Source organism: Platalea leucorodia, assembly GCF_965183815.1.
Source record: "Platalea leucorodia genome assembly, chromosome: 3".
NCBI lineage: Eukaryota > Metazoa > Chordata > Aves > Pelecaniformes > Threskiornithidae > Platalea > Platalea leucorodia.
Window position 1 is genome coordinate 7,791,733 of NC_138825.1, and position 12,724 is coordinate 7,804,456.

Consider the following 12,724-nt stretch of genomic DNA (forward strand, 5'->3'; position numbering starts at 1 on the left):
TGCTTCAGTAGGAGGATTATCTTAACTATTTATTGATTATTTTTTTTTTTGTGTAATTTGAACTCTTGTGGTTGACAAACAAAATTATTTGATGGATCTAGCTCCAAAAAATGTGTATATTTATACAGCTTTTTAATCACCTGGTATGTGGGCAAGGAATCAATGCTTCATAGTAGCTTGTATTTGAAAACAAATAAAAAGCAAGTAGTGTGATTTTAGGGAAATGCTGGTATCTTTGTGGGTTACCGGTGCCCTCTCGAGGCGAAACTGAAAGATGCTGCAGTCTGACAGCAATAGCGTAACTGGAACTGCTGATACCTGCTCTGGACTTGTAAATAGTCATCCCCGACCCACGTTTGTAATCCGGTTTTACTGCTTTCTTGGTTTGTAGGTGAAAACACTAAAGAAGATCTGCAAGGGAAGAAAAGCCTGAGCGAGAAAGTTTCTCTCTATAGAGGTGACATTACACTGCTTGAGGTTGATGCCATCGTTAATGCTGGTAGGTGGTTAAATGTTTTACATTGTTATGTCTTGAAAATCCTTCATAGCGCGACGTTACAGGTTTGAACTTTGAAAAGTTGCATAAAATTTGCATGTTGTGTGGAAACCTGTTGGAAACTACGTATTTTTTCCCAATTTCTCTATATTGCATCTGTTCATCCTGTGTGCCTTTACTGTGACAAGGGTTATTGTGAAACTTTTATTGAAGTGGTCACCAAGAAAAAAATAATAATCTTACATCCATCTTTTGACTAACTTGAGTAGCTGAGATTTTCACACTTGATATTGTGAAGGCTGAACTTTGATACTAAGCTACTGTAGTACATTCCAGTCTGTTTTTATAAATCAAGCCATTTGTGGGCTAGGTATTGTGAAAACCTTAACAATAAGGTGATAGGAAAACTGAATTTCTGTTTTAAGTGGCTTGAATATTTGCTTTTTCTGTAGGGAGATTGTATCTTTCAAATTTTTGGCTGTGACCTACAGAGTTCTAAATAGAATCATAGAATGGTTTGGGATGGAAGGGACCTTTAGAGGTCATCTATCCCAACCGCCCTGCAATGGGCAGGCACATCTTTAACTAGATCAGGTTGCTCAGAGCCCCGTCCAGCCTGACCTTAAATGTCTCCAGGGATGGGTTTAGTTTTAGTACCTCTTCTTGCTTAGTGACCACATCTCCGTGTACACGATTGAGGTGAAGAACAGCGTGTAGCATCCTCTTGTGACAAAAGCGGAGGGGGGGAAATGACTATGCAATGAATTTCCTTGTGCACTGGGTTATAATAAGCTGATTTGGCTGGTTGGGAAAGACTGGGAAGGTTTCCTCCTACACACATGCCCCAGCCAAATCTTGCCTGCACTCCCCACCCTGAAAAGAATATGGTTTGTGTGTCTTGAGGTGGAAATTTTTTTTCCCATTGGTATTTGGCTGGCATTGTCCTTAATTGTTAGGAGTATTGATTCATTTTCAAGAACTAATTTTTGGTATTATTAATTTTTTGGAAGGAAACATACTGCAGTATCTTCTGTGTGATGGAATAAAGTGCAGAGATTCCCAAGGTTGTGTTGGCCAAAACTGATATGTTGGCTTACCACACTAAAAAGCTGTGTGGAGATACTGGCTCACGTCTGTAAAGTGTACAGACATGTTTGCTCACACAGTGTGGAAGTTAGTAAACAGACTCTCTTGGATTGTTTGATGTTGTTTCTCTCTGCCTAACTCCCCACTTTACAGTGGAGACGTGCTACTGGGTTTTGTGGAGTACAGGTAGAATCCTTAGTTATCTCAAAATGCATTTTTGCACTCTAGCAAGTAATGAGGATGGTATTTCCATGCAAAAATTTTTAATTAATCTTCTAGCTTACTGATGCACAAAAGCCTTTCCAAATTACAGACAAACAATACGGTAGCATCCATGTAGTAACACGATCCTTTCCTCACTGTGTTGGCAAAGCCTCTGAAGCTTTAATATTTTAATTTTTTTTCCCTCTGATTCTTTCACGATGCCATTTCCAGTAGTGCTCTTGCTGACTTCCTTGCTTTGTTACTCTACAGTAAGTCAATATTAGCATACTTCTCTCAATTTATATTTAGATTCTCTTTGTTCATAGGTTTCACTTGAATTACAGGCTCGAACTGGTTGCAGATTAGCTTCAGAATGGGAATACTTTGCTCTTCTTGATTTAGAGGGTTTTTCTCCCTTTCTCTTGAAATGTCCAAAAACCTATATCCCAGGCTGCTGATGACATTATCTACCTGTAAACTTACTTGCTATCCTGGTAAGGAATGCATCTATCTGAGTAGAAATAAAAAATAGAACCCAATTAAAATCAACACATATTAATATGTAATTTTGAGGAAAGGATTAAAGACCACTCAAAACAACACAGTAAAACTGAGGTTGAAAGACTTAAAGAGGGACATAGACTCTTGAAGTATCTAGAATGCTATTGGCAAAAAGAAAGAGGGTGTTTCTACTGATGTCTTCTGTAAGTAAGTTAAAGAGGAGTTGGATTTGGTCTTAATGAGAGATTCAGATTAGATGTTGGCAAAACTACTTATTGGAAGGGTCAGCGATACTCCACAGTATCAGGCCGATGTGCAGCAGCAGTCCTAGGTCAGGACATTGGTGCGGGTTGGTTTTTGAGATTCTTCTAGCCCTTTTCTTCTGTAATCTTTTATAGTTCCTAAAGTGCATAATATATTAACTATTATGAATTGTTAATATGCTTAGATTAAAATACTAACCTATAGTTACCTTGAAAAATCAAATACTCTTTATATGTCAATGCAGTAATTAAATTTTAAGTGTAAGCCTTTGATTTGTTCATGGTTTCAGTGTTACTTTTTTTTTCTTTTGAAGTTAAACCTTTTAAACTTATTGTGGAGGATAGCTGGAAAGCTAAATGAGGAGGATGTTTTGGTTCAAGATCTATATTTGTGCAAAAAAAGCCAGTTGCTGCACAAGGGTGTTTTTTTTTTTTTAAATTTTTTAATTAAAACAAAAAAGTTTCAGTGAAATTGTAGTGTCTCTTGGATAGTATCTAAAAACATGTTTCTGCACTCTATGATGCTTTTGCAAAGAACTCCTCCATTGTTTTTTCCTTCTGCAATTAAAATTACCCAAGCCTCAAAGAGAGAAAGCAAAAAGTAGTCGTGTCCTGTTTCTCCTTTGGAAAGCTCAATCTTGCAGACATTCTTATGGGGTAACTAATGCAATCCCCACAGTACCAGCTTCTGTCCGTAAGTTGAATAAAATGCAGCCTGTCAAACATGGAATAGGAGACAGACTTTTTAGAGGTAAATCTGTGCAAATTCTGTTCATGCTTGAAGCCTTTTGGCTACTCCGAGTGTTAATGACTGACACCCTCCCTAACCCATGGCATGCCACTGGCAGGGGGAAGGAGGGAAGAGACCCTCTTGAGACTTGCTCTCTGAATTTAGGAATTCCATTAACTACCTCCTGTAATAAATAGTTTAACATGCAGCAAGTCATATACAAAGTTTGACTTTAATTCACATCAACTAACACAAACAACAAAATACGCCTTCAGTAAAGGGAATAGAATGGCAAATTGTGGGGCCATAGAAGGGTGCCAGGTGGTTCAGATTGCCTCCAGATTTGGATATAAACACATTAGCAAAAAACCTATATTTTCTAATACCTTCCTGTGAGGGGTAAATGAGACACAAATGGATTTACTTGATTAAACAGGGGCGTGAGAATATGTGCAGTAACTTGCCTGCAGCGCTGACTTTATGCTGTGATGCCCTCCTTTGGGTATCCAGATAACAGCGTGACTCTCTGGAGTATGGCCAGGTTTATTTCTGAGCTATACTATACAAACACTTCTGTTAAATTTAGTAGCTTACCTTATGCTCTGAATTCTGTTTCCCCTTTGACATTCTCACATATAAATGAGACAGTTAAAGTGATAACTGGATTTCTTTAGTTAGGTTAACAAAGGTGTTAATGGTGTTCTACATACCAAGATATCACTGCCGAGCACTGCTACAAAAGGATCCCCTTTTCTCCTAGAGTTTAACAGACAAACTGAATGTTACTTACTTTCCAAAAATGTTTTACAAATATTTTATGCTGAAAGAGGACAACTATGGCAACAGTGGAAGTAGAAGTTTGTGTCTTTGCTCATTGTCAAAACAACCGTATCAAAACAGCCACTTTGAAAGAACTTGTGATCAGAGTGAGGATCTATTTTCTGGCTTCTGAAGAGAACGAGAGTTAACCTGAGATGCAGAGTGACGGAGAAGGTAGCTGAAAAAGGGAGCCAATGTGCCATTTTGCTAAAATCTGTGTCAATTATCTACCCCGTAAATGTGTTATCCTTCTAGAATGGCTCCCTAAAACTTCCTTGCTACTGACTGCATTGCAGGCAGGTATTAGTTTAACTTGATGTTTTGCCTAAGGTGTCCTGTTATGTTAATTCCCCCCCCCCCCCCCCCCAAAGGATTCAGATAAGATTTTTGTACAAAAATCTTATTTTTACTCCTATATCATTTTCTGCTCTTTCAGTATTGTGCTCTAAGAATGCGAACAGGCTGTCCCTGAGGCATGTACTTACTGCGTAAATCCATGATAACTGGCCTTTTTAACAAATTAAATATTCCTGGATGTCACTTCATCCTGATGCCAAAAATGCTTTAAGCACCTGGAAGCCAGATAACTGCAAGTAGCCGACTTCCAAATAGCCTGTGGGATCTGAGCTCTGTGGGGGGGTGTGTGTGTGTGTGTTTAGGGGAGGGAGAGGGAGGTTTTTTGGTCCCTCTGCCCCTTTCCTCTCAGCTCTTAACACACGTTTTATTCATACTGCAGGCATTTCCTGATAGAAGGTATTTCTGTGGACCCAATGGGCTATGTGAGAAAAATAGTTTCAGATAATATTGGAATACTAAAGCCACAAAATGTGTAATACCACCCTTACTGCCTCGCCAGCTCCCTCTACCTTAATGTTTTTGAGCTGCTTTCTCCAAGGTATGATACGGATTTAGGGAGCAAGTCTTTCCGCTGGCAGTTAATTTACCAGCAGTCCAAAATCAGTGCGGTACGTCCCGAGTTGTGATCTGAGTCTGCTTGTCTGCTGCCTCTGCTTATTTAAAGCCTGGACGGTATGACATGATGGTCTCATGGCTTAGGTGGGTCTGATGTAGTAACATTGGTCTTGACTGAAGTTTTCAGGGCCTATTGGAAAAACAAAAAGGATTAGTCCACCAGTCAGGGAGCTTATTCTGCGCAATTTTAGGCTTCTTCAAGTATGTTGTTTTTATAGAACAGCCAGTCCCAAATACAGAAATAAGCAGTAAAAGCCTCAGTAAGGCTTGAAAAATAAATTGTGCAATATTTATAGTGTCAGCTAAGCAGTAAATACTAAATTTCCTCTGCATTTGTAATAAATATAGGGATAAATGTTGCTATTTATATCGTATGCAGTAACTTTTAAATCTGAAGTAGATGAAGGAGTTGTGTTTTTGGAGAGGGTGTGATAACGTATGTCTATGTACCTGATACACCTTAAGCAGCAGTTCATCACTACTGACCTCAGGTATTCATTCACTTCTTACCTGTTACTAAATCTTACTGGTCCAGTTCTAAGATAAGAAGGCATGTACTAATGTGCTTGTGAGTGTGGTTTTTACTAGGAGCAAGATTGAGGGGAAGCGAGATTGTGGGGGGGAAAAAAGGATTATCCTCGTTTTTATTTGATTGAGGGGAAGAGGATGACTTGCAGAACACTAGAAGCAATGTTGTTTCTTCTTAGCTTTGAAGAATATTCTTGGGTATCTGCACAAAAGTATGGTACTGAAAACAGAAATCTTTAATCTACAGGAAAAAGGAAGGTGATCAGTTCTATTCAAGTAAATATTTCTGGTAATAAGTCTATAGTGTTGCTTCTAAATTAGTAATTAGGTGGTTGCTACAGTTATAGCAACTGGGTGGCTCCCTTTAAACTGTACTTGAACACTGGAATCATCTCTAATCGTCCCAAACTTGGGGAGAGACTCACTTCTTAAAGGGAATATTTTTCCCATATGAGAAAACAAATGGGAAGTAAAGTCTTACTCTGATAAATAGTGAAAAGAGTTAGTGAAGAAAATAAGCAAACAACTTTTTATGTCCCTTTTTTACTAACCTCTGTTGCTGGAATTGAGTTACCGAACCTCATACTGTTCAAGAAGAGGTTTCCTCTACAGGAGAGCATCTACATATCTGCAGTGAGTCGCTTCAGCTGGGGAGGCTGGTTTGGCAGAGGGACGCTGCACAGGTTTCTTAGCTTCCTTGGCCCATTGTGCGGGGCCAGCCCAGCGAGGATATGCAGAGGGGAGGGTCTCTTAGTTGCTTTAAGAGGCAGGGGTGTTTTCAGGGGGTGCATTACATCTGAGTCTGTTTATCAAATTTGTAAGAGTTTGAAACCCTCGTGCTGCTGTACATCCCTGTCCCGGTACTGGCAGTGTGTGGAATTGGAAAATGTTTGGTTTCGCATACACTGTGTTTGCTTTGCTTGTTGCAGGACCGGTTTCAACTGGAGCCTCTGCGTGACTCGATGTAAAGGATGAAATAGCCGTTTTCATATTAAGTCTCAACTTTCCCTAATGAAATATGCCTTTCCTCCCTCAGGCTTCTGACTTCACAACCATGTTTAAGTATTTTAGTGTAACAGCAAGATCTTTCTCCAGTTTTTCTTAGCCAGAGATAGCAACAGATTTTCTTCCGGACTCTTCTTTTCCTGGCCTTGACCTTGAAGTATAATCTGATTGTTTAATTTTATGAGGCATCCCATTTTTCTCAAGTCCAAAATTACACATCAAGGTCCATGTATTGAAACTGGGAACTGAATATATTATCAGTGAATTATGCTTAAACGAGTGTGTAAGCGTAGATAGTGGCTGAGCTATGCCTTTCCACATAAACAGCTTGTTAATGCGCAATCAGTCACTGCAGTTGCCTTGAACTTGGTGCTTAATGAACAGGTGGGGAAAAAGGATGAATTCTAATCTGGAACAGATCTGACATCAGGCAATTTCACTGATTGCTAATCCATTTCATTTGGCAACTTAATTTATCACACAAAATTTTCATCTTGTAGCCTCTGAAGTAGAAATTACTTCAGAAGTGGCCTGTCTGAATATTCTGAAGGTATTTGAGTCAGTTGCTGGGCCTGAACTAGTATTGTGTATATACTTACTGTCCCCCTTTTTATTTTACAGTGACCAGTAGTTCTTACTTTGGAGCTTATTTGAAATTATTCTTCAGCTCCTCATTCACTATAAAAATAAGTCCCTTAACTTGAACGTTCCTGCTATTGAAAGTGGAATCAACAAAATGTAAAATCTGCCCTTAAGTTGCTTATAGGATTTTTGCATGGGGTGTTTGCATTTATTAACATTGATTTTGTGGGTTTTTTTTTTTTTTGTCTGTTTGGATTTTTGTTTGGGTTTTTGTTTGGTTTTTTTTTCTTTTTTTTTTTCTTCGACTGAGCTAACCACAAATGATTGCTTACTCTGGGAGCTTCTTAGTGAGTTTGATGTCTAGTAGCATGTTTTGTAAGAGTGTTTTAAATGTTTTATTTCCAGTGTACAGATAGGGAAACTGAAAACTTGTATTGAAATCTCTTGCATGGAGTCATCTGGCATCTGCCTATGTAACTTACACTGTTGTAATTTCATCTAGGAATAGAACCAATAATGCTAACAAATTGTTGTTAATTTGGTTTTCATCTTTAGTGTGAGCAGACTGTGGTGTTAATCAAAGGTTTCTCAAGTTAATTTACAGTTGGTGCAATTACACTTGTGTGTAAAGCCCCAGCCTAATTTATGTATAGTCCCCACTTACTCATCAGAAATGTTAATGTTAATAGTTAAGGGAATTGGTCATTCTCAATCATGACATCTGTGAGTGGGTTTATTACAGCTTTCTGTGGAAAATACTTTAAGCACGTCTGGTGAGTAGTAGACATGGTTAAACTTGCCCTCTGCTTTTGGTCTAATCTGATTTCAGTGTAGTTCTTCCCTTTAGTGTAATACTCATTTGGATGAAAACTAAAAACCTGTGTAAAGTGACAGTGATCAAGAGAATGAAACCAAAGCAAAGTACAGCCAGAGGTGCAGTTTAATTTAGGTGGATTACTTTAGCTGCTGTCTCAGTCAAAGACCATTTGCTCCAAGTATGTGGCAAAGGCTTAAGATTGAGGAGACTAACTCAGAATTGTACTGCAGCGAGGATGGTTACAATATACGTTGAAAATATCCCAGGTATCATTAGAATAACTCAAAACTTAAGAACAAAAAAAGAAAGGATTGGCAGTGCTGCAGACACATGGCAGGAATGAACTTTTTTTCCTTGTTCTGGGGTGCTTTGGGAGGGGGAAATTAATTGTGGTGAAATGTTTTCAGTAGGCTAATAAATTCCACCAGTGTGCTTACAGCTGTGTTGCTTAGTTAACAGAGGTGGCTTCTGGGTGGGTCTGCGCCTCGGACACGGGCCTGGGCATTCTCCTGCCGAGTCGTGGGTTGTGCCTGCGAGCCGAGAGTCTCGGGTGATGGAATGAAGACCTAAACCTTGTGTGCCTACAAAGAAAGCTTTGCCGATCAGCCTGCCATATGGGCAGGTACTGCAAACAGATAGGCACTTCATGTTAACAAGCGGTGGCATGTGAACGTTCATTGACTTATTGAGAAGCCATAAAAAAAGCATTAGAGAAGAAAACATACTTTCCATTGGAACACAACGCACTCAAAAGTCTCCTTAAACTCACCGATTGTGGACTGAGGCACCAGATGCACAGCAAGTTGAGGTTCAGAGCAATGCTATTTGACTTTCTGCGTTATTCAACGCTAGCATAGAAGTCTGAGTAGAATGAGATGAGGGTGCAGGATATCTAAGTATCTAATATCTAAATATCTAGAACAGGTTGCCCAGAGAAGTTGTGGATGCCCTGTCACTGGAAGTGTTCAAGGTCAGGTTCGATGGGACTTTGAGCAGCCTGATCTAGTGAAAGATGTCCCTGACCATGGCAGGAGGGTTGAACTAGATGGTCTTTGAAGGTCCCTTCCAGTCCAAACCATTCTGTGATTCCATGAAATACCCTGACACAAAGTTAGATGGCCAACTATCTCCTCTGACTGGATTCAGCATAGTCTGTTAGTCTTCTGATAATCTAACATAAAATGGGCAAGGTAGACATTTCAGTAGCCTAATCTAACCTGGTGGTCTGTGGTACATGGATTTATTTAACAATCTGGTCTTCATCAGTGTTGATGCTTTCAGGCTGCTGTCTGTTTTACGTAGACCAACATATTCTCCTTATTTCTTTGTGCATCCATTGTTACACCCATTTATTGTCTCTGATTATTTCTAGGCTTCCTGGAGCAATTAATTGTCTATATAAACCATGTGTTGCTGGTATTTTTGTTCATAAAAAAGAAAACCAAACTGCTTAGGAGCTTTATGAATACAAATAAAGCATTTCAAGTAACTGTGACACTTTTTGGAGTAGAAAAAGAATGGGTGGGAGTAGAGGACACTGCTTGCATCATTTGTGAAGTAATTCATTGTATTGTAGTGTTTGTGCTTTCACTTGATCTCTTCTCCTCTCAGGTTTGCTCTTGGTCACTCAAACTTAGCACGTTTTATCTCCCTAAAAGCAGGGACTGCATGTGTTGCGAGCGGGGCAGTCAGAGCTGTGTGGGCCTTGCTGGAGATCCAGGTTTCTAGCAGTGTTCGGTAATTAAGGAGAACAGTAACAGGCTGTGATATGTGAGGCCTTTCACTACATCATCTTCTCTTTTAACTTCTCTGTCCTCTGATGCTGCTTTATATTGTCCTTTGTGGTTTGAGGGGGTGGTAACTTAAAATCTTCGCTCCTGTTAGTAGAACTTCTTTCCTGTATTCCAGGACCATGATGTGGACTTTACTAACCATCAGACCAATGTGGTTATTGATCCTTCATGCCAGGGTTACCCCGGACCTTTTCTGTGTGTGCCCTTTCGAGAGAAAACTAGCAACGTACAGGAAAAGCACCTGTAAAGTTGGATTTCTTAAAAATCTTTTGCAGTTGTGACGCGCGAGGTGTTGCGGGTGCCATGAATACTTTCTGACAGCAGGTGGCAATGGTGCCATTGTTATTGCGAAGCCACTTTTTGCATGTATACCTTAATTTTCCTGGACATAAAATCAGTAATGACTTAAGTAGAAGAAAGAAAATGCATGTGTTCTAGGACTGCTTGTTGGATAGGCCATCGATATGGCTTGTACTTATTAAATGTCTACTCCGTTTCATTACGTGAGTTTAGTGTGTGTTTGAAATAGAACAGGAGACAGACGTGGTTTGGAAGAACTGTAAGCATCTGTTTTACTTCGTAGAGGAACATATTTAGGAAGGACCTTGCTTTCAGCCTGTCTCATCCTACATCTGACAGTGCAACTGTCCTCTTGAGTGCACTGATTGAGCAGTGTGGTGTAAGAAAACTCAAGGTCGTCTTGAACAATTATGCTTCGTTTTATAGCATTAAATCCACTTCTAATCAGGACTTGTGAGGGATTATCCAAAGGATTGTGGGCTTTTTTAAGCCAATAGTTGCAACACTGTTCTCAGTCAAGATAGGCATGCAACATGGTGCTTTATCAAGCTTCTGCATTAAAAAAAAACAAACAAACAAACAAAAAAAAACAAAACAAAAACAAAACAAAAAACCCCCCAAACCAACAAACCTGTCAAGCTGCTAGCAATGGAAAAGCATTAGGACATAAGAGAAGACTTCTTTAAAGTCTTCTCTCTCTGCAATACCTACAAAATCTTGGCAGTGGGCGGTCAGCTGGTAGGCTGAGATTGTCCAGGTAGTGTTAATATTGCCCTCTCATACTTCTCTGTCCAGATGTATGTTTGCTCTTTCCTACCTTTATGTTGTAACTATATTGGGATGGACTAGGTTGTTCTGGGTTTGTACAGCTATTAGTTCAACACGGTCTTAGTGTAATACAGTAAGGTTAGCGTGGGAATTAATATTTCTGTGCAAAACAGAATCCCATTAAGCATATGCAGTTAAGTGTTGAATAGGGGAAGGTCTGCTTTCATCGGAGCAAGTAAACTTCAGGTTTATCTTGTGTAACTTACTAGATGCAGAAAATGGGATACCTACTCACCAAAACGGTGATGAGAGTTGATGTTCAGAAATACTGTTGTGTAGCAGTCTGGCTGATCCCGTCTGTCTCTTCTTCCTTCTCCTTTGGCAGGAGGCATTGCTTTTGCCTAACTCTTAGCTGCTGAGTAGAAGACTGATGCTGTGTCTTCCACCTTTTGTTACGATTTCAGATTTGCCTAGCGTTTTGCCATTTGCTGCAGACTTTGGGGATGCTTTTCAGAAACGTTAGTCACTTGAAATACAGTTTCAATTACTTGTTACATAAATAATTATGGACTGTGAAATGCAGTTGAGGTTTTGTTTTGACCTATGGCTGTTAGAAACTGACTTTCCTGACAAAAGGAAAACATATCTGCAAAGCCAGAAGTTGCTTTCTTTAGGATTCAGAATGTCTCTTGCTTAAACGTGAGTATTAAGGGTATGGCTTGGCTTTAAAAATCTGGACTTCAGACCCCTTTGTGTGACACGCTGTCACAGCCGTAAAAATCAGTAACGGCAGCTAAATATACATCAAAGCACGGTGGAGGCTTGCGAAAGCGGTATTTGCTTGTTAATCCAAGCACAATGGCAAGTGTTGTTTGCATCATGTGCAAACAATAGACACTTGTGTGTTTATATGCCGTTGTTCAGAGCTGTTTCTGAAACATGCTGTGTTGTTTGGATTTGTGTGGGAATTGTTTTAATTATAGTATTGAAGGTGCTGCAAAGCCCTGTGCTTTCTTCAGAACAGTGTGGCAGTGAGCTACCGGTGCTCCCGTACCTCTCTGATTCCTGTAAAATTTGCACTCAGAGGTGACAAGAATGTTCAAACATGATTTTAATATCTCCTGCCTGGATTGTCACTTGCAAAACATGCTTGAATGGCCAAGAGGGGACATGGGTGGTGCCGTTCCTTCCTCCTTTGGGGTACCCTGTCCTGAATACTGGCCCCTTGGCTGCAGAGGAGCTATTCGGAGCTTTGCTCCTTCTCCCTGAGCTGTGCTGGAGGGCCGGCAGACTCATAAAGAAGAGATTATTTGGCTCTTGTAGGAGCTATGTTGTAATAGCCCTTGTTCTCAGATGGCTTCAGCAGTGATGCCGTGAAGCCTGGGGCTTTTATTGCCTATTGTGTTTGAATAGTTGAAATTTGTGGAAAAACACTGATTCAGAAGACTTCTTAGGATTACTGCTTCTTTTCTCTTTTGTCACTTGCATGCCTACACTGCAGTAACTTTAATCTGGTGTACAACGTGAATCACTTAAGTATGTCTCTGTAACACCTTTATTTCATGCTTTAAAGTTGGTTCCTGTAGAGTAATAAATAGAAATAGTTAATATCTGGTATGCCTAGTTGTAGGCTGCCTCAAAAAGATGGTTCTGTCAGCTATATTTGATTTGTATTTAGAATGTTTTGCATTGCAAATCCATGTTAGAAATGCTTTTAAATTTAACGTGTGAACCATATTGCTTTTTCAAGAGAACTGTACTCTTGTGTCATGTGAAATAGCTTTTTATTTAAGAAAAAGATGGTATTGCTTTCAACTCTATCAAACCAGGTTATAGAAGATTGTAAGTCTTCCTAGTGAC

General features: G+C 39.6%; 1 protein-coding gene across 1 annotated transcript in view; it reads left to right on the forward strand.

Moving 5' to 3' along the window:
- MACROD2 (mono-ADP ribosylhydrolase 2) overlaps positions 1-12,724 on the forward strand; it is an 890,030-nt gene that overhangs the window by 23,827 nt on the left and 853,479 nt on the right. The window contains exon 3 of the mRNA XM_082306167.1: positions 392-499. Within this exon, the coding sequence (XP_082162293.1) occupies positions 392-499 (108 nt within the window). The remainder of the gene's footprint in view (positions 1-391; positions 500-12,724) is intronic.